The following is a 26,261-nucleotide window of genomic DNA, read 5'->3' as shown; positions in this document are numbered from 1 at the left end:
TCATTTTAAACGAAAAGACTTATTTTTTCATTGACAAACACCACAGCATTTCGTTGATCTAACTAACAAGGACAGGACATTAGCTAGCCAATATGATGAAGGAATAAATAACTTTGTTTGTTCATTTCTTTAGCACATTGGAAACTGTCCAAACCCTACTTTGTCAGGCATTTTCTTTTACTGTAACGGACATAAAAACTCCCTTGCTTTTAACAGAGCGTTTCATTATTTCTTACAATGAAATTTATTTAAACTGCGACACTTATCATTCAACCAGAGCTCAAAATATCACAAGGATCCTCAAGATCACAACAAAGACTGTATTAAAAGATAGTTGTATCAGATACATGAGAATCCAAACTTTTTTATCTACACTTTCTTATCTACACCAAGAAGTAGTCTTTAAAATTTATCACACAGTAAAAGTCAAATTTCTGGGGTGTCTGTATACCAGAGATTAAGGTACCGCTTCAGAAGGGTGTCAGCCAGTCAGATTCCAGGACCGGAATTATCTGTTTTACGATCGAGAATATAATATGTAATCACGTATCTAAAGAAATTAATAATGATATTAATTTAAGGATCTAAATATCTAAGTCTATGTATCTATATAGCTGGTAGTATTACTGTATTTCACTTTCTTTGTAAACACGTTTTGTTAACACCCGAATCGCAGGTGGATTCTGTTTTTTGGTCTGTTATGTTCTGTGGCTCAAATCCTGCTTAACTAAAAATTAGACACAAGAAGAGTATTATTGGACAATGTTGTGAGGCTCTGGCAGAATTTCTCTGTAAACTGAAGAGTTATAGAGGAGACAGGTTGTGTATCGCTTCTTTTGACACTTGTAAAAAAAACATCCCAATGTTAATGCGACACGGAAGACAATGTGGTGTATTGGTCGTTAGTAAAAAGATTTAATCATTTCATCTCTGTACTGTGCACATTTTAATCCGCTTAGTATTGAATATTTATATGGAATTTTACCACTAAAGGGAAATTTTAGTAGCTAAGCATAAAACGCAGAGGAGCATAACGAAGGTCATAAAGGTCATAAACGATATTAATTTAGGAACATAAACATATTATGTAAACTGTATTTTAAAGAAAAAATACACACCAATACTCCATTTCTCCCTAAACATTTTAAGCACCAAAGTCTTACATGTGGTTTTCATCACTCTCTGTGGGAGTGCTGGTTGTGACGAATTAAACCGGTTTCACAGGTATTTTCAAACTAGAAGGGGTCGAGTCTTCAGCAGGAGAGGGGAACAAGCTGTCCAGCCGTGTGCAATGCTACAGAACCCTAAACAGACAATACACACTAGCCGGATATTTGAACAAGATATCCAGACACAGCTGTATGAGCTCCACCAGTAAAACTCAAATTATTATGCTGGTCCACACTATTTGCAACCGTCATTTTAAATGAAAATACTTTTTTTTTTTAATCGACAAAAAGTAACAACCACCACAGAATTTCGTTGATCTAACTAACAAGGATGGGACATTAGCTAGCCAATATGATAAAGGAATAACTTTTTTGTTTATTTCTTTAGCACATTTATTTGAACATTTCCATCGATTGCACAAGCATTGAAAAACTGACCAATCCCTAGTTTGTCAAGCATTTTCTTTTACTATAATAGATATGAAAACTCCCTTGCTTTTAACAGAGCGTTTCATAATTTCTAACAACAAAAATTATTTTAACTGCAACACTTTTATCATTCAACGAGAGCTCAAAATATCACAAGGATTCTTAAGAGATCAACAAAGACAACAGAAAAAGATATGTGTATAAGATACTGTCCATGGTAATCCAAGCTTTTTTATCTACGCTAAGAAGTAGTCTTTAAAATTTTTCATTACACAGTGAAGTTAAAATTCCGGGATGTGCCTATATTAGTACGCTGGGCAAACGTTCCCAGGTCAAATTCTTCCAGCACGGGGGTACCTTTAAAGCGGAGACAACGGCATCAACATTTTTTGGCATGCATAAAAAACAGCAATTCTGCCAGTGAGCCCCAAATGAATTAAACATGGTTTCATGGAGGGCTTCTCAGGTAGTTGGGCATTCAGGTAGATTGCCAGGTGAAAGGATTTGTAAATATATTTTGTTAAAGCAAGTCAGTTTTTCCGCAACACATAAAAGACATTTTTCCAAGAAAGTTTAGCCTTTGTCAGTAATGAAATCACTAAATAAAGACAAAAATATAGAAATCTTAAGATTTTTGTATTCAATGTTGGTAGTAGGATGAACTGTCAGGTTAAGCTAAGTGTATATTTTGTCGCAGAGTTATTAAGATGTTTATAATTAGAGGCAATTTGTTTAAATAACTATGTATGGATACTGATGTGCAAGAGAGGTGGAAAGGCTGTTTCCTTAAGCCAGCACTATAAAATATTTTATTCTCAGTGAGATGCTGCCATTTCATAGTGGGTTTCTAACACTGTGTATAGTTCCATCCACACAGTGCCTATACCTCCATCCATTTTCTAATCTTTTTATCCAGTACAGATGATTTGGAGCCTATCCCAGTAAGCAATGGACACAAGGCAGAATACACCCTGGACATAGCGCCAGTCCATCACGGGACAGACAGACACAAACACACATGCGCCAGTTTTCCCATAAACCAATTAACTTACCAGTATGTTTTGGAGTGCGAGAGGGAGTCATATCACACATATGGAGAAAAACCATGTAACCCAGAGAGAACATGCAAACCCCACACACACAGGATGGCAGGAATTGAACTTAGGACCCCAGTGCTGCAAGATAGCAATGCTAACCACTTCACCACCATAAGAAATGGATGGATATTTAAGTTATCTTTCTAGTTCACAGGTTTGCATGCATAATTTAATTTTGAAAGCCACTGAGACATCAGGTACTACTGTTGTATTTATGAAAAAGAAACAAAACAAAAAGCATACTAACAACTGTGCCATCCTACTCCTTAGTTAATACATTTTATTATTTATAAACAGTTAACATTGTTAGCAAAATATTTTGAATTATATTTTACCCTATTTTTCTTTAGTTTTGTATTTAACTATTGTATTATATGATCGTCAGATGTAATGTATATTTGAACAATCAATATATATTTTTACAAGTTGCGGGGAAAAGTGCTAACACCTAACTTTCTTAATTAGATGTATTTAAAACAGTGAACTAAGTGTAACATAACATTCAGAAATACAATTGAGAATTCTAAAATGTATAATGTAACAAAATTAAAATCTGATTAAAAGATTAAAATCTGTAATCTTTCCACTTGTAATGTCATTAGAAAGTACAACAGGTTTCTGCTTTGTCTAAGGATGGTATCAAAAAGTAGTCTAAGTGGTGAGAAAGCTGTGCTTACTGATAATTAAGGGACTTAAAAGTAAAAAGAGATGCTTTATATTGCTTGATTAATTTTAAAAACTAAATTATAAATGCAGATGTGATTGGTGCCATTAAGCGCTCCAGGCAGCAGAACGTTCGTTCTGTACTGCTGAGCTCCGCGCCTCCTCCCTCTCTCGGTGCCACGCTGGGTCTAAATATCTGAACAAATGTATCTATATAGCAGGTAGTATCACTGTATTCCACTTTCTTTGTAAACACGGAAAGTAAACACACACACACGATAGAAGCAGGAAGCAGAAGCAGGGATCGTTGTCAGAAGGAAAGAAGGTTACTATTCATTGTTATTAAAAATGACTTAAATTCGATCATGTTGTGATATTTAGAAATATAAAAAGTCAATTAATTGTCCATAATATTGCTATTTTATTTTTTTAAAGAAATGTTTGTTAAGAGAAAAGTCGTGGCGCTGGCTGGATTTGAACACCCAACCTGTGGTTTAGAAGTCGGGAATGTAGACCACAGTACCACCCAAAAGGTCACATGAGGAAAGGTGAAACAGTCCTACACATACAGAATCAACAGACATTGTACAGCGGGTACTACTGTGTTGCAGTATATGAATATAATTATATCGTTATTAATTTCTTTAGATACGCGATTCCATATTATATTAGCAGAAAAGCTTAAAACTACCACTTTTTATACACACTTTTCACGTTAGTACCGAGACCAGCCATATGCTGTAATACTGTATGTTTATGTTCCAAAAATTAATTTTGTTTATGACCTTCACACACGTTGTGCCCCTATTCTTTTTATGCTCAGCTACTAAGATTTCCCTTCAGTGGTAAAATTCCATATAAATGTTCAATACTGAAGTAAGAGACAAGATGTAAAAAGGGTTAACAGTTCTGCCTGAAAATTAGACTTCTAAGCAACAGGGGTTTATGGCAGGAAAGGGGGTTAACTGATAAGGATTACAGATGCGAGCTAGGAACCCCCTGAGGGCGTAATCTTAAACTGACCATTTGGCCAGGGTCTTTTAACTGGCCAAATACCATGACCCCCCCCTCCCCACCACCATAACACCGAATGACGTCTGAAGCAGCAAGCAAGGACTATATAACCTAAAAGTTTGTACCGGCACATCGAACAATACTTTGGTTTTGTTGTTTCTTGCGGGAAACAAGACTTCGGCTTTATTGTTCCTTGCATGCAATAAACTCATCTGTTTTACTTCATCTCGGGATCCAGAACCTTATTCTTTCTGTTACAACAAATTTGGCGTAGTCTGTGGATGCTCCAGAAGGCGCAGAACTTCCCATCTGGAGGAGAGACGGTCAGCGTGCACATTACTAAGAGGTAAGGACTCCTCTTTTATTTAAAAGTCCCAACTCTCTCTGACCGATAGGGAAGTCTCCGCTCCCTGCGAGAATCGCCTGAGATGACGTAGTAAACGTGAGTTCCTGAATTCCTCTGACACGGGGAAGACACCGGTGTATGTAATAGGTGGTTTGCTGTAAGCCCAGAATTTGGTCTGGCAGGCGGTCCGCGGTATTGTGTACAGGCGTTTGAAGCTGGTGTATGGCTTAATTGCGCGTGGAGTTTTTGAACGGGTTTTGGACCTTTACCGCGAAGTTCAGGACTGGTGTGGGCCTTAATTGCGCCCAGAGTTCTGAAGTTCAGGACTGGTTTGGGCCTTTATTGCGCCCGGAGTTCTGAGGCTCAGGATCGGTGTGGGCCTTAATTGCGCCCGGGGTTCTGGAGCAAGTGGTGCATTAAATGCACGTAATTCAGGACTGGTGTGGGCCTTAATTTGCGCCCGGAGTTCTGAGGCTCAGGATCGGTGTGGGCCTTAATTGCACCCGGGGTCCTGGAGCTGAGTGGTGCATTAAATGCACATATAATCCAGGATTGGTGTGGGTCTTAATTGCGCCCGGGGTCCTGAGATTAGCTACGCCTTGATCGTGCACGGATTGGCGGGGCGTGGTTTTTTGTTTTAAAGGAAACAGAAGTAGAAGATATATATATGTATGTTTTTGGTGTTTTCCTTGTTTGTGAATACATATACACACGCATGACACTAACATAAACACACCTCATAATAAAAGAGCAAAGCATTAAGTAGCAGGATGTTGAGACCCGAGAATCGCCCTGATTGAGCTCAGTGTGTAAGTCCACCCCGGGGCAAAAGCAGCGATGCTGGCGTTCTGGGGATGGTGAATTACTGATCAAGAAAGGGGGTTTTCGAGGTCTCGTTCCTCACCTGTGAACAGTGCGGTGTAAGTCCTCTCTAAAGTCTCTGAGAGGCATTTAGATCTGGAGGTAACAGACGCCCTTGGCTGAATGAGTGCAGGAATGTACAGGTTTTTCAAGTGAAAGCATCCCCCTACTGTATGAGCTGTTACCTCACACACGACAAAAGTAAAAGAGACCGAACATGTGTACTAAGTGATGGTTTGAGAAAGTGGTGGAAGGGTCCGTTTATATATCGGAAAAGTGTAAGTTGACGGAAAAAAAAGAGAAAAATATGCGAGTTTGTCAGAGGGAGTTTGGGGCGAAGATGCCTGTAAAGAAAGCATATGAGTATTGATTGGCAAAAGCGCAAGCATGTAGCTCCCACCCTGGTGCACAGCCGGCACCAGTGGTGACAGAAACATGAGAGAAAATAAAAGAAGGAAATTGGAATGTGACTTCTTAAAAGTGTGTTTACGGGAAAAACAAAAACCCGGAAGAAAAGATACTTTACTCGCTACGAAAGAGTATGAACAAAAGTGGAAAGAGGCAGTGCAGGAGAATCAGAAACTAAAAGAATTAGTTCCTGGTCGCACTGCACTAGTTAATGTGTTATATCCTGCTCTCCCATAGGGGAACAGACAGGCAGGAAATGAAAATAATTGGGATCAATTCCCACAGTGACCATATGGAGACGGGGGGTCTGAGTGGGATGACACCTGGTACGAGTGTGATAGAGACAGAACAGGAACTCCCTTCTTAAACAGAGGTCGCCCGCAGACCTGTACTCTCACCCTAAGTGGGAGAGGGCCTGATGTAGCGGGGGCTGGCGCTGTTGATGACAGCGTCACTCTGTCTCGCACCCCGTTGAGGGGGTCTGCACTCGCACCTACCTTACCTGATTCCCCCATACGATCAAATCCAAAACCGAAGATATTGACTGGTGGGCTAAAGTACCGCACCCGAAATTAGGAATGCAGCGAACCTGGAGTGCGCTTCAGGAATTAAAAGGATTCATGTAGAAGTGAAACAAGAATACAGCACATTGTAGTATGAAGAGAAAAATATATTCTCAATGTGTATGTGTGTTTTATCAATTTGTGTGCCGGCATGAATGTGTGTAACTGTGAGTTTTGGTATACTAAATGACGGTGCGAGTGTGTTTATCCAGCAGGACTGGCTAGAGGCGTAACTAAAGAGACTTGACGAAAATCAACTTAAGGAGATTGGAAAATATAAGAGCATCTGAAACGTATAAGTACAGTACAGGTGGACGTAAAAGTAGTTAGATAAACAGTTTATGTATTTTTATACAATTAGTTGCAATAGCGGAAACAATTTGGATTTATTCGAATGTCTCGAAACCAGACATGCTGAAACGCTGTAGGTTTAGAATCGAGACTGGGGAGCATAACGTCTTGTGAGAAGATCTGTTTACCTAACGATTAGATCCTGTAAATCCCTTGTAGCCTCCCTAAGTCTGTCCCAGTCCAGTGGATAAAAATGTACTGTTAATGGAGTATTGGTTTCTCTGTTAGGGGATACTGGAGCACTACTGTCATGCTTGTTTCACTCCTCTGTTCAACAGTGTGCTATAGAGTAATGTATATGGGGAGACGGCAGGAAGCCACAGGAGTATTGGGGCAGCAAGTTTTACTTGCCGAGTACCAGATTTTAATGGGTGGTTTTATCCCAGATCTATTGGGTTGGAATATTATGCATTACAAAGAATGACTATCCAGAACAGGGTATCACGTGGCTTCAGCTGACTGTGATCACTCAGTATGTTGATGGTATTCTGAGTGCTTCCCCTGACGAGGAAACCCACAAGTCTGAGTTGCTTCAGCTTTAGAGTGTCTAATAGAAGCAGTTATGATAAGGCCCTTTTGTGTCTAGCATTGTGAAATTTTAACAGGGCCTGGGTGCAATGTTTTTACGGGGTGAGCACAACTCTTAACAGATCTCCTTAAGGGGGGAGTGCAGTACAAGGACGATTGCCTTGGTTTCAGCAGCAAAAGCCGCCTGTAATAATTTGAAACAAGCTCACTCTCTTACAGGTGCTGAGACTGGGGTTTCCTCAGATGGATCAACCATTCTTTGTATGTAAGTGTGGAAAAAGGGTTCTGGGCAGCTGTGCTGACGCAGGAGCATGGAGGTAGGCACTATTATACCATTAGATGCTGTAGCCAAAAGGTGGGGGACCGTGAAAATTTAAGGAAATGTAATATTGTTTACTGATGGGTCCTCTCTGATGCATGAGGGAGAACAGAGAACAGGCTGAGCTGTTACAACAGAATTCAAGGTGGTAACAATCGGAAAAATGCCCCTCCACTGCCTCAGCGCAGCAAGCCAGTTAAGAGCACTGATGGGAGATTGTAAAAAGAAAGATGTTAAAGGGTTACTGTATATGTATATAATGTATGTATTTGTTGCATGTAGGCCACAATTCTGGATGGCTATGGAGAAATAGGATTCTCTCACAACGGCAGGGACTCCAGTTAAGAATACCGGGCTTGTCTCTGAACTGATTTGTAGTTTTACAGCTGCTGACAGAAGCAGCTTGAGTAAGGTGTAAATAACACAATAAATAAAGAATTCCAGTAACTCAAGGTAACAACCATGCATATGCAGATGCCAGACGAGCGGCACTGGGAGAGCGGGAGTCTGAGACCCCTGTGAAACCTCTATTGGGGAAAAGGGAGAATTCAGGTTGAGGCCTTTAATAGATGTTTAATAGTGGTTAGAACAAATGTGTAAAGAATGTGGGGTTGTATGATGATGGGAAGTGGGCTGGCACATACCCAAGTGTATGACAAAGATGATCCCGTGGTACGGACTGCCCTGCCCCTTGGATACTGATCTAGGGGCATACTACACTGGGAAGGTGTGCCAGGCTGTAATTGCCTCACTAGGGATAAGTTGGAAGTCACATTGACCCCATCACCCACAGTCTGAAAGACCAACTAAGGAAATATCAACTGAAGGAACACCGTGGGTAGATGCTCTACCTGCAGTCCTGTGCGGTTTGCGGGCTGGAGCAAACGGAACTGTGAGATTGAGCCCATTTGAGATCATCACGGGCAGTCAAAGAAACTCCCTGGAGGCCAAGTTTGGCTATTCACTGATTCACTGATGAATTAACTAACTCTCTATTAAAGTATTGTAGGTTTGTTAACTGAAGCGGTGCACAGGGCTCGTGAACAGGTGCCGGACACTTGGGGACCTCCAGTAGAGGGGAGACACGACCAGATACCTGGCGAGTGAGTGTAGGTGAAGAAGAGATACCCTGCCAGACGTTGTAATCCTGCTGGGAAGGACCATATCAAGTGCCACTAACTACTGATTGTGCCATCTGAGTGACAGGATGAGATCGCTGGATCCGCCCATCGCACTTTCACCGACCCACGGCACCAGAGACTGAGTGAACAGAAAGAAGGATGCTGTTACCGTTTCTGTGTCTGATGCTTCCTAAGACCAACAGTGTGCTTGTTAGGCCTGAGGAGCATTACTGGGGATATGGTATCAATACATTCCGGGTGTTGGCATATCTATCAGCCAAAAAATTATAATCGGAGTTGGGTCAATATTGCTATTCCAAGATCCTGACGATAGATCTCCACATGGCTGAGGTCTGCGTTTTGGTCCTGGAGTAGGACTTTATGTATTTGTAGGATTAGGGTTGTTTTATATGTATAATTGTAACTATCACTTGAACAAAAACATCAATTACATCTTGTTGTAACCGTGGAACGCACAATGTCATGGTAATGCATGCCTGTACATCTAAAAAGGAAAGATCTGCCCTGACATTGTATGTGTAAAAATAGGCAGTCCTGACGTATGCCATATTTTATAAGGGGGGAATGAAGTAAGAGACAAGATGTAAAAAGGGTTAACTTAAGTCAGTTCTGCCTGAAAATTAGACTTCTAAACAACAGGGGTTTATGGCAGGAAAGGGGGTTAACTGATAAGGATTCCAGATGGGAGTAGGAACCCCCTGGGGGCGTAATCTTAAACTGACCATTTGGCCAGGGTCTTTAAACTGGCCAAATACCATGACCCCCCCCCATAACACCGAATGACGTCTGAAGCAGCAAGCAAGGACTATATAACCTAAACGTTTGTACCGGCACATCGAACAATACTTCGGTTTTGTTGTTTCTTGCGGGAAACAAGACTTCGGCTTTATTGTTCCTTGCATGCAATAAACTCATCTTTCTGTTACAACAATACTAAAAGGGGCACAGCAAAGACATTTAAATCTTTCTACGACAGACCAATGCACCACGAGTGCCCCTGTCGGTCAACCAATCACGTACCGCGGTATTGCGCGAGGACGTAGCCAATTACCCCCCGGTACGTGTCTGTGCTGCGCACTTTGAATGGCTGCATCTGTACATTACAAAACAGTAAATTATGCCTACTGCCATAGGGTACAAGCTGTTAAGTCTAGTATTCCATGCTTTAATGGTACAGTACCACTTGCCAGAATGCAGGGGGGAGAATAGTGGCCAGGATGATTGGGATCCTGAATAATGGATTGGGTTTTACTGTAATAGCAGATGGTGTGAATCTCATTGACTGATAGAATGTCATATACTCTGTTCCGTTCCTGCAATGCTTTGTAGAACATTTTTTGTTCTATATGGTAGTATTCCTGCACCATAAAGTAATGCCACTAGTGTGGACACTTTCTATGCTGCTATGGTTGAGGATCACAAGTATCGGCTTCCCCAGGTCAAATTTCTTCAGGCAGAAGAAAGTAGAGGCACTGGTTATTCCACTGCATGTGGTGCTGATGGATCAGTAAATGGAAGTCTTCCTCTGATTGAATGTTTCTAAAACAATGCCACATAATGGGTGTCCCAAAGGTGTATTCCTTTAGATGAAACAAAAGGAAGCTTGACTATTTGGTTATTAAAGTTTAGGGGTGTTATCCACAGTGTCATGGCTAGGTTCTATGTTGGCTTTGTGTAACCTGATCTCCCTAAATCCCCTCACCACCACCACCAATTCAAATTAAGTAATTTCATTATTTATTTAATTATTTATTCAGTGTTTTTATTCTTATTCCTTACAAATAGCAGTTTCCTTTTCAAGATCTATATTTATAACATAGAGCTTGATTTTACACCCCAGATTTAAATGCCAACACTTTAAAACATGTTCTTCTCTCACTTAATAACATTAATTTGAAACTATGCTAATAAACGTTACCTCTGACACATAAATTCTGTTCTTCAAATGTCTCTTTCTTGAGAATGACTGAACTGAAACCATGGCAAACTAACATATAAGGTCTAGAAGATTTTTTTAAACAACCTTAATCATATTCAAGTTCTGCCTTCTTCTCCTTTGCATTTGGGGTTTAATTCAGGTCACCACTACAGAGGCACAGTAAGAAGCAGTCATTATCCAAAGAAAAAAAGTCCTAATGCATAGTTAGCTCTTGCATTATGACAAGCCAGTGAAGTGTTGTCAACTCCTCACAGCTGGACACATCTGGTATATGCCTTTAGCTCATAATGAATGCAGAGTCTTCGTCAGCAGGAAATTTTACTTCACTGGAATTTTCTTTTTCTGACCATACAGTGAACTCCAGAACAATTTAGGTATAATTGAATTATATGAGAATAATAAATTAAAATGTTTATGTGCTAAGTCCCTGTGTCCCTTCTTTTCAATGTATAGTAAGCAGTTCAAAATGCTGTATATCCCTGTGAGGATATTCTGTCTCTTTTTGTTCTGAAAAATATTTTGTATGATTAACTTTGAAGACTATAAAACCAGCAGTAAAAAAATTCTTTTGTGAAAATTACTAGTTTGTAGTACTCCATTTTTCAGATGCGTAATAAATAACAACAAGTACCTGGCTTAATGCACGCCTTTCCAGTTTAATTAAAACAGATGATACATGAATTAGACAGTGTAATCAAAAGGGGTTCTTCTGTCACAAACTTGCTATGACTGAAGTTACATAAGACACTAAGTTGTTGCAAACAACTGCAAAACAATTGAAAACAAGGATCAAAATTAACTTTAGCTAAGGCTACTTTTATGAAGCTGTACTATAATCTTCAATGGATAGTCTGCATTCATATTATTCAAGATCATGGTTAAACCATTGTCAAATCTCTTCTACACAAATTAAATAGTTTAAAAAAATGCAAACTGCAAAATTACGTAAGTTACACGCCAAGTTGTGAATAGATACAATAATATTACAGGATAATACCTGAGATGAATGCTTACTACATACTAACCAGCACTCAATGGGGTAACCAACATTGCAGCAATAGTAAGTAACTAACTACTTAAATAACTACTAACAATTAGTACAGGTAAAATACTATTACTTTTTTATTGGATTCATATAGTTTTCTACTCAATACCATGATTTATATTGACCCATGAATTAGTCAGACAGATCTCTAAAACTGAAAGGTTACAAATAGATTGTTATGGTGAATTTGCTCCCAGGGTATCTAACAAAATATATCACCTTTCTGCAAACACACACATGGAACAGGCCTTGCTGAACACCTGCTGTGTCAATTTGTCTTCAGCACGCTGAGCTAAGCGATCACTTCATGTATTCATCTCCACAAAGCTGACAAGATTTGTCTTTATGTCTGCTTTTCTGTGTTTGGCACCTCTGGGAGCTGTGTCCTCCCTTTAGTAAAGTGCATCACAAAAGCCAGCATAAACTCCTTAAAGCATGATACAGGAAACCATTGCTGTCAAAATATAATGGGTTTTAGCATTTATTTATTCACGTTTAGCAAAATTGGCCAAAGCCAATGATCTACAACATTCGGTAAAATGGAAAAAAGGATGGTTTTCTTCACTTTGTCAAAGAGACAAATGCTAGCAAGGATTCCAGTCAGACAGAAGATAAAAATGGACACATCTGCACTTTGCCTCTGACGTTTGAAAAGCTGACTCCCTACTTGGACAGTAAGGAGAAGAATATTAAAATTATATTTTTTTCCCCATTGAAAACAATGGAAGACAAACATAATAATAATAATAATAATAATAATAATAATAATAATAATAATAATAATAATAAAACCATAGATATGTGTTTAAGAAATAGCATTATTTTAATTTTCTACTTTAAATGATACTGTATATTACTATTAAAATTTCTTTTACATTATTCTTCCGATCAAGATGTCATTCTGAGGAACTATTAGACTTAATATTTTCTTTGAGAAATGATCTGTGCTGTGTGTCATGCTATCTACATTAGCTATTAAAACATTTTACTTCGATGAAAGAGTCTACAGGGATTTACAGTTTAACAGTGTGATCCTTGCATTGTGATAGAGCTATAAATAAAGCTTTTGAAAGGAGGTGCAAACAATTTCCCAAATTGAATTAAGATGACAGGTCAGTATGCTGTTATTTGGGAAACTTTTAATAAGCACTTTATCCTGACTTATTTAATATCAAATTAAAACATTCCAATAACATAATTGTATTAATTTTGCTTTGCATTGTTTATTACTAGAGATAGAGTAGACTACTAAATCTATATGACCTATTTCATATTTTTCTTTTCTTAAAGTTAAAGGGCTGAAAGACTTTACAGATTATCTTAACCATATTTTACAGAAGCCAGAACCAGTGCACTAACATAAGGGATATATTGTCCTAAAGCAAATTTAAAATGGCATCACTAAATTGGCATCTGACAGTAATATTGATGGTAAGTTAAAGGTACTGTTACGAACTGGCAGATGTTGAATCTAATCTGCATTAAAAAACAAAAAAAACATAAAAATTACATTACAAAATACTATAATATTATCTAATTCTATAAACTCTGCGCTCTGTTGATAAAATAACTGAACTAAAACAAAATGGCATAAAAACATAATACAAAACTGCTTTAGGATGACCCATTCCATTTAGGGTCCATTCATATTTAAGTTTAGTTGTAAAAAGAAAATAAGGCATACATTTTCTTCAAATTGTATTTATGTGTTCAATAATGTGTATATATCTGTTTACAATACATAAGTATATTCTTAGATAACTATAGATATTAAGTAATTGAAAGCAATGAAATGATAAACTTTTCCACTACCCACACAGTCCTCCAGACACTACTCAATGCAGCAAGGTAATTAAACAGAAATCTCTAGGTTGTAAAAGTCCAATCCTGATTGAAAATGGGGCCAAATGTGTTTAGTTGACAAAGTGGAGGGAGAAGGGAGCTGTCGTGTTTAGAGTTCCTATATGCAATTAATGCTAGGATTATCTTTTATATGTGTGAATGTGGTTGTATAAATGTATGATTGACACTTGAAGAAGGTTTCACAGCCGAAACGTTGTGTTTTCTCTCTTCTCTTTTCAGCATGGAATAAACCTATTACTTGCTTCTAAATGTATGATGTATTACAAGCAAATTGAGTATTTTAAAAACAGTGTGATTTTAAATTAGTAAGATTTTAAAAATATTTATTTACATTAGTTTGGTTTACTTTAATGAAACAGAAACATGAATTTAATTTAGAATTATTACTGTATATATTATTGATTGTTGAGTGTGCAAATAAACCATGTGCAAGGCATAGTAGCAGGTCACAAAAAACATTCCTATTTGCTCCTACTGTGATACTCTCAATACCTGTTTAAGATCAAAACCACATTTAGGTCTAAAAAGTGAAACATCTTCTAAAGAGTTAAGACCATCCACTCCTCTAAATAGAACATTTAAAAGCTTCTCTCGTAAATATTTATGTCTGCAGATAGTAGTTTTTACTATGGGCATCTACTTCATGAAGGAGCAGTGTCTCTGAAACCTACTGATTAGCACCCTGCCCAGTTAATTTTAGCAGGCTTTGGAACTGGAATAATCAGGAATTATAAATTGGCATCCACTTTATACCACCGGTTTTACATGTTCGGGTGAGGGGGGGATTGTTTCAGGAAAAAAGGCAATTGTCTGCTGTCTCTGATTATCCTCTGGAAAGCCTATAATCTGGCTGAAAGTACTTAAGAAGTCAAGCAGTGAAATAAACAACATTGATTATCATCCACTGTTCTTTTTTTCTGCAGATGATTTGAGAAGTTCTTTTATGCTTGCCCCCCTTTCAACCATCTGCTTCAGCAAATGTCAGGACAGGATAAATACCCTTGAGTCCTCTATCCCAACCAGATTACCAGCGATTTCAAGATGGGCATGGGCTCTTATCCTCTTCCAATCTCTTTTGCAAAAGTAAATCAAGAATTCTGTATGGGATTACTGTGATTAGGTCGGCAGGATCCATGGTGAGTAACTTGCTTCACAAGCTACAATGCAAGGTTTTGCTCCTGTTCATCCTGGCTTCTTTTCTGTTGTGCCCTAGCAGATATGAACAGATAAACTGTTTTTAATTCTTTAAAAGGAAAAGGATGTTTTATGAGTCACACATTTTTTTTTAAATTCACAGATTCCCATAAAAGTACATTGATGGCCAAACTAGTCATCTAAAATGGACATTAGGGAATCTGACTGAAACTCGAACTTGAGCATCAAAGGTTTGTGCATGATGTTGTCTGTGCATCAATAATTTTAAATTGTTTATAAAATATTTTTTTTGACAGATGCAACAAAACAAACATATTGGTTATTTTTTATTCAAACTGATAATTTTCCAAATGAACATTTTTTCCTTCACAATTTAAAGCACCATCTATTGTGGCTGCTGATATATCTGGGGTCCTTGTTAAGCTTCATAAAGTAACTTTTCCTGAAAAAGTCTGAATGGTCCCCAGGCATAATTGACACAATAAGGTTTTACAATACATGTAGAGTATCTATTGACGATCAACAAATTATTCAAGGTCTGTAGTGTTTTGCATTATTATAACTACATTGATTATTATTAATGCATATTTGAATAAGAAGATGCCAAGTTTATTATATACAAATTTATAAATCATAATTTTCCAAATCTTCAAAGAGTTTATTACAAAACGGGACACTATATATGAGTAAGCAATATCAAGCTATGTAATAGATAATCTATAATAATTCTATATAATTCTAATAATGTTAATAATTCATAGGTGTTCTGTTACTACCACCATTTATTCCTCATTAAAGTTTCCTAGTGCAAGTACCAACTCTGGGCAACATTATTTCAACTTGATCCAACGACTGGAACTTTTTAATTGATTAAATCCTTTCTTCCCAACACAAGTACTTGTTAACATTTCCCCATTCCATTGTGTTATCTTTTTTTTTTCTCCGGTCAGGTCAAGGTAATTCTGTTCTCATATGGTCTTTCTGGTTAAAAAATGTTTATATTTAATAATGTTTATGTGTAACTATCTGCAGTTTTCAAAAGCCTAAGCTGTAGCATTTAAGTGTCATAACATAAAGTGAATTGAGAAAAGTTTTAGAATATTCAGAGGATGTATCAGTGTGACAGAACACCACATCCAATGGAAAGTAAACCAGAAAGAAAATTTCTTTTAATCAAAACATAACATCTAAAATAAAAAATGAAATAATTTAAGATATGTAAAGCAAAAACTAAACAAAACAGTTAACTATTTAATGCTACTAGGGGGACCTAAGTTCTCCATAGATGGGTAAAATCTCTCAAATTAATTCTCATTGTTTCATTTAATCTTGCTATGGCCTCTAATGATGTGTTAAATGAGATACTAAAAGCAAATAATAAAATTTTCTATTCTAAATTAAAGTGTGATCTCTTTTTAATGCTTGCAATTGTTTCTAAGATATACTGACTGTATAGATTACTGTCAAACAGTGCTCAATTTTCAATCTCACATTGGTGACTTTCTAATTGGTACAAGGTTCTTGTATAAAGATAATGTTTTAAAGTACTTTTCTCCCTCAAAATATGTTATAGCTACAACTACAAATTGTGTTAAAATCATTTATAATAGCAATAATATATTGCTCTATAGAAGGTTTGAAATAAAAAAAATCTTTGAAAACTCCTGCAAAACACCTAATAAGGGCTAATATAGATATGGTTACACTATTTCACCACAGGAAACCTAAAGAAAACATTAAGAGAAAATGTCACAGGCATAAGGGCATGAAAAGAAAATAATTTAAGGCACAACAAATAAATTTGTATATCTGAAGATTAATGTTCAGAGAAAATTCAGAAATACACAAATAGGATCACTGAAATAGTACAAATTATTAGTAGCAACATTACACTTAAATGTTTTTTTCTCTTAACTGCTCAGTTAATTGTTTTAGGAACAATTCTGAAGTGTTTGAAAACCACAAAACAAACCATTTAATTTTCTTTGTTCATTATATCCCATTTACACTTTATGATAAATAAAGCAAGCTGTTATAGTATTATAACAAAATTTTAAAAATACAGCTTTCATAAGAAAAATGTTTTATTTTCTTATATAAGAGAGAAATAAATTATGCACAATTCATATAAAAAATGTTTGCATTGCAAATAGCACTCCTAATAATTACAAATGCCAGCAGTTCAAGTTTAAGCATGGTTTTTGCAAATGAGGGAATATATATAATTTAATACATACACCTCATTTTTTATTAAATGTTTACCACCTATAATTCAAAGGTAAGACATGTTCCATCTAGCAAGATGGAGATCCAAGTATACAGCTTCCCTGTAGTAAATCTCCTGACTTGAACACATTTTAAAATAACTTTTTGTTGTTTTGGCTTTCATGTTAATTTGATTATCATGGTAAGAATACACACATAATAAATGATTGAATTATTTAGTTTAGCAGTGATTTGGCAATGACTATGATGAGAAATGTCTTGAGTACAGCAATTCAGCATATTCACTTTTCACACACCATTGCACAATACATGCACAAATTGTGCTGAAATTTGCCAGCAAAGCTAGGGGGCTTGGTCACATTATTCCCAGGCCATGGCTGCTTCTAAATGCTCTGCTAATCATTCTGTACTAACATGCTCTGCAGGGAAGCCTTTCTCTAAATGTTCACACAATGACAGAGATGCTCCGTGGATGAAATTAAGCGAAAACAATCCAATGTGTTTTGTCAATGTTGTTCTCCCTTCAGCTAAAGTTAGGAAGATCCACATGTGGATTATCCAGCACAACGATTTTACTTACTTTGACTTTTCTTTTCCCTTGTCCCTGAAAAGTGGGCTGTAGCAATAAAAGAGGCAACTGCTTTAGAAAAGCTGAATGTTGTTATTAAAGCAAAATGTTTTTAAAATATTATGAAAGTATATTGTGTAATTAAAAGTATATATAGTCTTGTGTCTTTCAGAAAATGACTGTATAAAAGTTTTAGAAACTATCGTGAGTCTCATTTAAAACTAATTCAAGCTAAAGTATTTGATTTCAATTACCATTTCAGAAAATAGATGTTCAGGTTACTTGCTATAAATGTATAATATCCCCTTATCTTTATTTAAGCTAGAACTGTTTGGCAAAGCTAGTGTCACTATCTGTGGAAGAGATATTGAACCATGATTGTCTGACAAAATACTGAGACATTTTCATTCTAATTAGCAGCATGGCAATTGTTTGTGATTAGTTTATAATTCCAGTCAGCTATGTTTTAGATTTCAATTGATTAATTTCACATAGACTCTTCAATTATGTTTAGTACTATATCATTATAATGTGAATGCCCTTGGTATCAACATTATTTAAACTATATTTAATTACATTGCATCCTGTGCAGAATCCCATCTGTAGTAAACACATAAGAGCAAAATGTTGTATAGTGGTAGCATACCAATGTAGACTACAGTATATATTTATACTATAATTTATACTATTTATAACTACAGTTAAATATCATGTTTCCTTTCAAAGAGATTCTACTTTACATTTAATGTTTCCTTACAAATAGATTCAATTGATGACTCTAATTATACAGAGACGGAAATACCAATACTTGAATTTTCTGAGCGTAACACTACACAGGAAATTCAAAAGAGCAAATCCTGAAGTGAGGATATATCTAGTACACTGTGATTTAAACAGAATAATTAAAGATTTTGTTTTATTCTAGTAACATTTGTGTTACTACAGGTTAATGGCTCTTGTTTTTAATTAATGCAAAGCAGCATATTTTCACTGGTAGTGAGAGTGTGCCTGTATGCGTAATGGAGTTTAATTCCAGTTCTGACGCCAAATCCAATTTTTAATGATCATCCACACACCCACAGCTACATTATTTTCCTGACACTGGAAACTTGTAAAGGAAGGGTTTTATGAATATGTATTTTGTTATTATAAACCAGCATAGATGGAACTTTGTTTAGTCTCTGTAGAACCAATGATAAAGTTTTACATTTAGAAGAAAATATTATCTTTTCAATATATATAATGCTTAGTATTTCTCGGCTGCTTATCAGCTGTCTGATTCCAAGAAACTAAAATAGCCTTTAGCTATGTAAATGTGAGGTAGATAAAAAGTACTATAAGTAAAGATTTAAAGGAACAAGTAAAGGTTTATTCCATGCTGAAAGAGATGAAAAGAAACACGTGTTTATGTCTTCACACCCAAAGTAGGCTCCACAGCCGAAATGTTGTGTTTCCTTTCTTCTCATTTCAACATGGAATAAACCTTTACTTGTTCCTTTGCAGCCTATGTATGCTGATGCAGCTATCTACTATGTAAAGATGTATACTGCAGATAGTTACTGTATATCTATGTACTAATGTAATTAAAGATGCCAGTAGATACTACACCACCACATTCACTAGCTCAATTGAAAACCAAAATCTCATTAATTATAAATCAAAATGTCAAGAATATAATGTTCAAAACCATTTTTCTCCTATGCTTTTCATCCTAACGTAACACAGGCAGATGACCTTTTAATGTCATCCTAAACCTGATGAAAGTCAGGGGAAATTCACACTCATCTACACTAGCTGGCTTTAAATTATCAATATGTACTCCAGGATCTATACGTGAAAACATAATAGCTCCAAATGTGTAGCTGCAAATGAGCACCAGAGGAATTTCAGAAGAATTCCAGACACCCCAGTCAAATTCATTCTACCAATTTAAATATTCTCTCATGATAGTTTAAGTGCTTTCATCCCAGCCAAATGCAGGCATGACTCAGTAAGGTATTTCTATGGTATGAGATCATTTTTTTGTCAAAGCTGACTACAATGCAACACATAAGCTTTAACAGTAAAATGTCTTACAAGAAGAAAAAACCATCTTAGCAGCTTTAATGCAAGGATCAGAATCTCAGTATACGATTATAGCTGTGTGTACAATAATGTTAAATATTAAATTAAAAAAAATTCACATGTATGGAAAGATACAATATTGTAAGAATTAAGTAACTTGATCTAATTTAATTAATGTATTTATAAATAAAGATAATAGATAAATCACATGCTATACAAGTTTGGTTTGGTTTAGCGATTGGTTTGTTATATGGCAGTTATAGAAGCCTCACGTGAAATTGCGTTGAATAAAAAAAATGCTAGTGTTTTTGAGGTAGCTCTTTTGCATGTTATTTAAGTGTCAAACAATTAGTATAATACATACAATGGTTTATAACATTATTCTGTCTTTTATTAATTGTATAAAAGTAGATGTTGCCATTGAAAACCTTTGCTGAGGTCAAAAGAAATCATGTAACTCCATTAAAAAATAGCAAAATGTAAGACATTTTGTTTACCATTGAAATTAAACACATTAAAGCACAATGAAATGCAATGGAAGACAAACAGATGCATCATTCAATAAATACAACAAATAACAGCAACTTTGAATACTGTTATTTGTCCTCATTGCTTAGCTGTTTCTTAAGCAGAGTTAGACCTGTTACATTTTTCCCCTTTTCTCTTTCCCTTTGGTTTAAATATTTGTATGATGTGTTCCTGATTATCTTTTATTTGTAAAATAAAAGTTGACCACTGTTATCTTTAGAGGTATATTGATATGGTTAGATATTGAAGATATGAAGTTATTCATATGATTTTTTTCAAGATGTCTCCATTGCAACATCATGTTCTTTCATTTTAAGGTAGACTAAAGCATAACTCCATGATCAAACGTGTTAACATTTGAAATTGTCACTGCTTAAAAATAACATGCTCATAAAATTTCTTTTTAAAAAACAATTATCTTATAGTAATGTGAGAAAAATAAATCCGTTAATGCAACTATAATTAGTTAATGGGTAAAGAATTTTCTTCGTGGTAAGTGTGATTGTAATACTATATGTAGCTGTTGGCATTCCAGTAAACAGAGGAAAACTATAACAATTGTAAGCATGGATATTATTAAAATGTTAGTTACTTAGACCACTCCCTTGGAAGCACACACTTATCTGTTAATACAATACTCTAAATAATATGCAAAATGTTAATTTTGTTTTGTTTGGTGAACAGAACATTCAGGGTGTGTTTATTTGTGAATCATTGAGTAAATTATTTCAGTTTTGACATTATGATGTACTGGAATATCAGAAATGTAAGAAAGACTCTTGGAGTGTGTATTACAATGCAAAAGACTTTAATGAGTTTCAGGAACCCAAAAATACATAAAACATTAGTATGTACACTTCATTGTTTTTACACATTGGTAAATCACCTTTAAAATAAAACACAGAGAATATATTTCTTTACGCTGCATATTCATATTCCACATGATGTAAAAGTCCAGCAAAAGAAAAGTCTTCTTTTACTTAGTGAAGTTTTTTGTTGTTTAAAAACAACAGGCAATTCTAATGATTGATATTTTACACTGAAATTTTCCTGCATTTGTCATATTGGATTTTGAAAGAAGGATTATTATCATGGTTGAATTTTAGTGGAGAATATTTTTTCAAACATTTTATCTGACAGGGAACTATTTAACTGTTATCAAAGGTGTGAAGATTAAAGCAAACTTAAGCCACTGTTATTTGTGATTGCACAAATGTATGAACCTGCTCATTGGCATTAAAATCATCATAATTTGCATAATACAGCAGTAAGTTACTAGTTGTCAACTAGGTATTGGGGTATTGGTTCTAGGCAAATATGTTATGAATACATTTCAGTTAACTACCAATTATTAAAACAAATATATGGTCCAATTTTCCACTTCTAAATTGTACATTTAGATGGGGATTCAAGATTAAAGATTTAAGATTGAGAGTAAAGCAAGTTTAAGGCTAAATCCAATATATAAATCACAAATGTATGCCTGCATCTCTCAATATATCAGTAAGTATCAATAAGTACAAACTTACACTTCAATGGATTCTGGTGGAAAGATTTAGATGTTCCAACTTTTTTTTTAATTGATCTTTTTAATAAGTACATAACAATAAATAAATAAGTGCATCCGAGTATGGTCCTTAGCTATAAAAACACTAGAAGCTTTACTAAAGAGAGACTGAAATTTTAATTTGGAGTCACACCTTCTTAAGTAGACTTTAATATTACTTACAATTATAATTTATTGAACACACCTCATTTTGGTCTTCTGTATAACATCTGACAAGTAAAAAAGCACCACTCTCACAATAAAACTATGTCCTCTGCTTCAACATTGTACACTAATGTCAGTTTTTGTTTTTTTTTACCAGTTGACTCTTGGCCCATTTATGACTGCAACTCGGTGAAAATTACTAGATAACATTTTCTAGAGTAAGTATCTTTTGACATACTGTAAAAGCCAATAGTGAAGCCGCGAAGCATTATAGCCTAGAAGCAGTTACCCAAACTATTCCCACCCCCTTGTGAAGGTCATGCATATTAAGTCAGCCACACTTTATACTATTACTCAAGCAGTGCTTTAAAGTGGGAGTGCACTAAAGGGGGAATTATGATAGTCAGTGAGTGGACAAAAAGTCTTAAGAGGCAGTGTGGCAGACGCTACAGCATTAATGAAATAGGTCACTGATTCATAACAAGACGAAAAAGAGGATGGAAATGGGAATGAAATGGTAGATACCAAAGTAACCATTAGACAATCTAAGGGTCCAATTCATGGTGTAAGAAAGTCACTTATATGATTGTGATAGAATACACATACCCACATATTTACAGTACATGATTGTTATTTAGGTTTATTTTTTCTTGTCATCTGAGATTTTAACATATCAATTAGTCTCTATTGAAGCAGCATTTGAAACTGGCATACCTGAGACTCAAAACAGAAGCTCTTCTTTTGTATTTATAGAAACAAAACAAGACAAAGAAGACATACCCCCACACACACACACACATCCTAAATTTAATATAAGAGTTTAAACAATGCTTTAACAATTAGGCAGCAAGACAATGTTTATTTCAGTATGGTTTCTTAACAAATTTAGGGAATTAAATCTAGAGTCTTGTTTGAGGCTGTAGAACCTTTTTTTCTAATGTATTTTCAGCTCTTCAGTCAGTACCTTCCTTTTTCTAGGTATTGCCAGCTAGAGATTGATTTTTATCCTGTGGGAGCATGATGTACCTGTGCCATAGAGTGTGCCATAGAGTGGTGGTTTCAGTGCCGTCTCCTGTAATATAGACAGACAGATAGATATAGGTAGGTTGTAGTACTTTATCATGGAATTTGGAGTACTTATTAATATTAAGTTTATATATGTGTACAATAAAATAACATAACTATATACAATCTTTGAGTTGAAGAATCGTTTCTACATAAATACCTCTAAAATACATTTTTCTTTCAAAAGCATGCATAGCTGATGTTAATTGTATTTTGTATATCCACCACGCTAATGCAGCACCCACCCTTCTGCTTTAAACTATCATTACTGCCTAATGTTTATAAAATGTTATACTTTCTTTCTAGATTCGTACAGAACTCAGAACATTAATAACTTTATCACTACAGGAGTGCAAAAAAGGCAGAAACCAAGATAACTCACTTGAATATTAAGGGTGATTTTTAATGCAGTCTTTACATGGAATAATTGATGTACAGTTATCATGAAAAATGTTGTTTTTTTGCTATTTTGGCACAATTCCTCTGAATATAATATATAGTATAACTACATATCATCTGGTTTTACCATAGTTCTATGCTGTAGTTCCCAAACGAGTGATCATATTTAGGCTTGGTCAAGAAAATAACAGAGCAACCTATATGGAGTATACTTAAACCATAATTTTAATTATAAAAGTAAACAAATTATATTACAATAAAATAATATTTTTCATTAACACATTTTAAAAGACATTTGCAATGGTTGTTTATAAACATACAGAGGAAGCTTAAACAGCACAAGTTCTGTTCTATGCAAACCGTTGTCTACCAAAGTGAATTTGCATATCTGCAGGATACTTAATGAGCTTCATAATAGAAAGTGACTCTTTGGATTCTAAGCACTTGCGCCAACACTTGCTGTGATTTCACTAGGTGCAGTGAAGCACACATATTGCGATTTCCGTGTTTTTCATGTGCTTGCAGGGGGGATAAAAAATGCAATACTATGAACTGTTCGCATGAACTGAACAGCAAGTCAGTTGGAAATAGGCCACTGATGGCAGAGAGGAAAAAAAGGCAATCCAGGAAATCAGTTTGTGACAATACATCTGGCATAACATTTGTTTGCTTTTCCAGGGTAGCATTTGAAAGAATGGATAATACAGATTATAAATAAATGCATTTACAGTAGAGATGAAAAAGTTGTCTGAAGGAAGATATAAACATTAAATAATATTCAAATGTAGCAATGAGAGGTTAATATGACACAAACAATGACCTTTATAAAACTGCAGCATAGAAAACATGATACAAATAAAACAGCTTATCCAAAGTATTATGAATTGAAGGATTATATAGGATTCGTAGCTTGCATGCACTTCTACTGTAAGTCTGGGAAATGAAAAATGTTTAGTTTACTGAGGCAGAACATCAAGGCAGAAATGTTTTTGATGTCTTTCTAAGAATATCACAAGAGACAACTGGTTTAGCTCCTTCTAGTGACATTTTATAATAAAAACTGCAGATACTTTTAATACACTTTAAGTAGTATTATATTCATTTCATGTTATATGGCTGTTGTAGCCTCAAAAGCACATCTGTTTTTGATAAAAGGGTTATGTTATATGAACAACAGTGCTAAATAATGTCATCAGATCCGTGGCATACCTTTCTATCATAAACCAGGCTTCTAAATGCTGGGTGAGTTTTTTTGTTAAAAAAATAATGACAAAATAAAATCTGTGTATGCTATTTGTCACATAAGGTTTGGTTTATCTACTTTTAGGACTTGGTGAGGACTAGGTGAAGGTCAGATATGTCTTAATATGTAAAACCATAGAATCTTACTTTTCTTACATCACTTTAATTCAATATATGTCACAGTATTTTAGAATTCCATTGCCAGCTGCCATTTAAGCAATAATAAACTACACAATGTATTGTCTGCAGTATCGTGTTCCATGCCTTCAGCCTTCCAGAGACTGTATGTATAATATGGTAATATACTTTGCAATGTGTTATTGCTACAACCAAATGGTTGTTCAATCATTTCTCTTAAAATAAACAAGAGAAGTGGTCCTTTCCTAACTTTTAAAGATAATTATTATTTTTTGTAGATTTAGAATTGCAATTACATGAAAAGTAAATAACTCCATAATTCCGCTATTATGAACCATGACTCTGTTAGTACTCAAAACAGCCAAAAGTTTGTCTCCACTGAGAATCAAACTTGTATGCATTTACTCTTTAATCCATCCATTTATTTTCATAGCACTTTATCTGATAAAGCCTACCCCTTCAGGCAACAGGTGCAAGGCAGGATAAGACCTGGATGGGACACCAGTCCATCACAGGACAAACACAAACACAAATGCACACACTCACACCAGGATCAATTTTTACCATAAGCCAATTAACCTACCAGTATGTCTTCGGATTCTGGGAGTAAAAAATGAAGCACCCGGAGGAAACCCGACTGAACATGGGGAGAACATAAAAACTAAATGCAGATATTACCTAAGGAACTTAACATAGGACCTCAGTGCTGCAAGGCAGCAATGCTAACTACTGCGACACCATGCTGCCCCATATTGACAATACTAATATCTGATTTATTCTGAGACTATATGCTTTTAAAGAATTATATTCAACTGTGGTTTACAGGGATACTTGCACCTGTAAAAAATCCTGTAATTTTTTTAGATTACAGGTTCATTGACAGCAGCATATTAAATAAAATCCTGAGAAATTTGTTTGACTATTGGAAATGCATTGTATAGTGATTGAGTAGTTATACTGGACAGTGTAATTCAGTGATCTTATAGAAAAAAGCAGTACATTCAGGCAGTTACAGCAGATATTGAGAGAAAAGAGTTGGAATACCCAGATATGATAACATCTGATTACTGAAAAAAAGGGTGGTTATATCTCAACATAGCAAATTGTAAATGTGAAAAGTGGCCAATTCAAGGCATTGGAATATTGAAATTGAACTACAGAAAATAATACAATATAATACAATACTGGTATTATTACAAAGGCACTTGATTAATATTTTACAACTATAACTACAGCATCTGAATCATCATGATCATAGGTAGAGTAGGAAAGTGAGGGTACACAAGCTTCCTGTATTTCAGATTTGAAGTAGACAAAAACTTTACAACTTTAAAGACTAAATAAAATGATCAAATGGACTCACTTAAGAGTTAAGAGAATATTTCACTTTAAGATTTTATTTTTATAGGTTCAGGATCCACTTAAACC

The 26,261-nt window shown here is 35.5% G+C and overlaps 1 protein-coding gene across 2 annotated transcripts in view; it reads right to left on the bottom strand.

Annotated features, from left to right (window-relative positions):
• pcdh11 (protocadherin 11) overlaps positions 1 to 26,261 on the bottom strand; it is a 481,629-nt gene that overhangs the window by 429,561 nt on the left and 25,807 nt on the right. Inside the window, exon 4 of one of the 2 annotated variants that reach the window (XM_015351119.2) lies at positions 21,091 to 23,061. The exons of the other annotated variant lie outside the window; for it this stretch is intronic. Within the exon in view, the coding sequence (XP_015206605.1) occupies positions 22,978 to 23,061 (84 nt within the window). The 3' untranslated portion in view covers positions 21,091 to 22,977. Of the gene's footprint in view, positions 1 to 21,090; positions 23,062 to 26,261 lie in introns of those variants that run through there. 2 annotated transcript variants of the gene reach the window in all.

Source organism: Lepisosteus oculatus, chromosome 8 (assembly GCF_040954835.1).
Source record: "Lepisosteus oculatus isolate fLepOcu1 chromosome 8, fLepOcu1.hap2, whole genome shotgun sequence".
NCBI classification, from domain to species: domain Eukaryota; kingdom Metazoa; phylum Chordata; class Actinopteri; order Semionotiformes; family Lepisosteidae; genus Lepisosteus; species Lepisosteus oculatus.
This window is presented reverse-complemented; position numbering and strand designations above follow the sequence as displayed.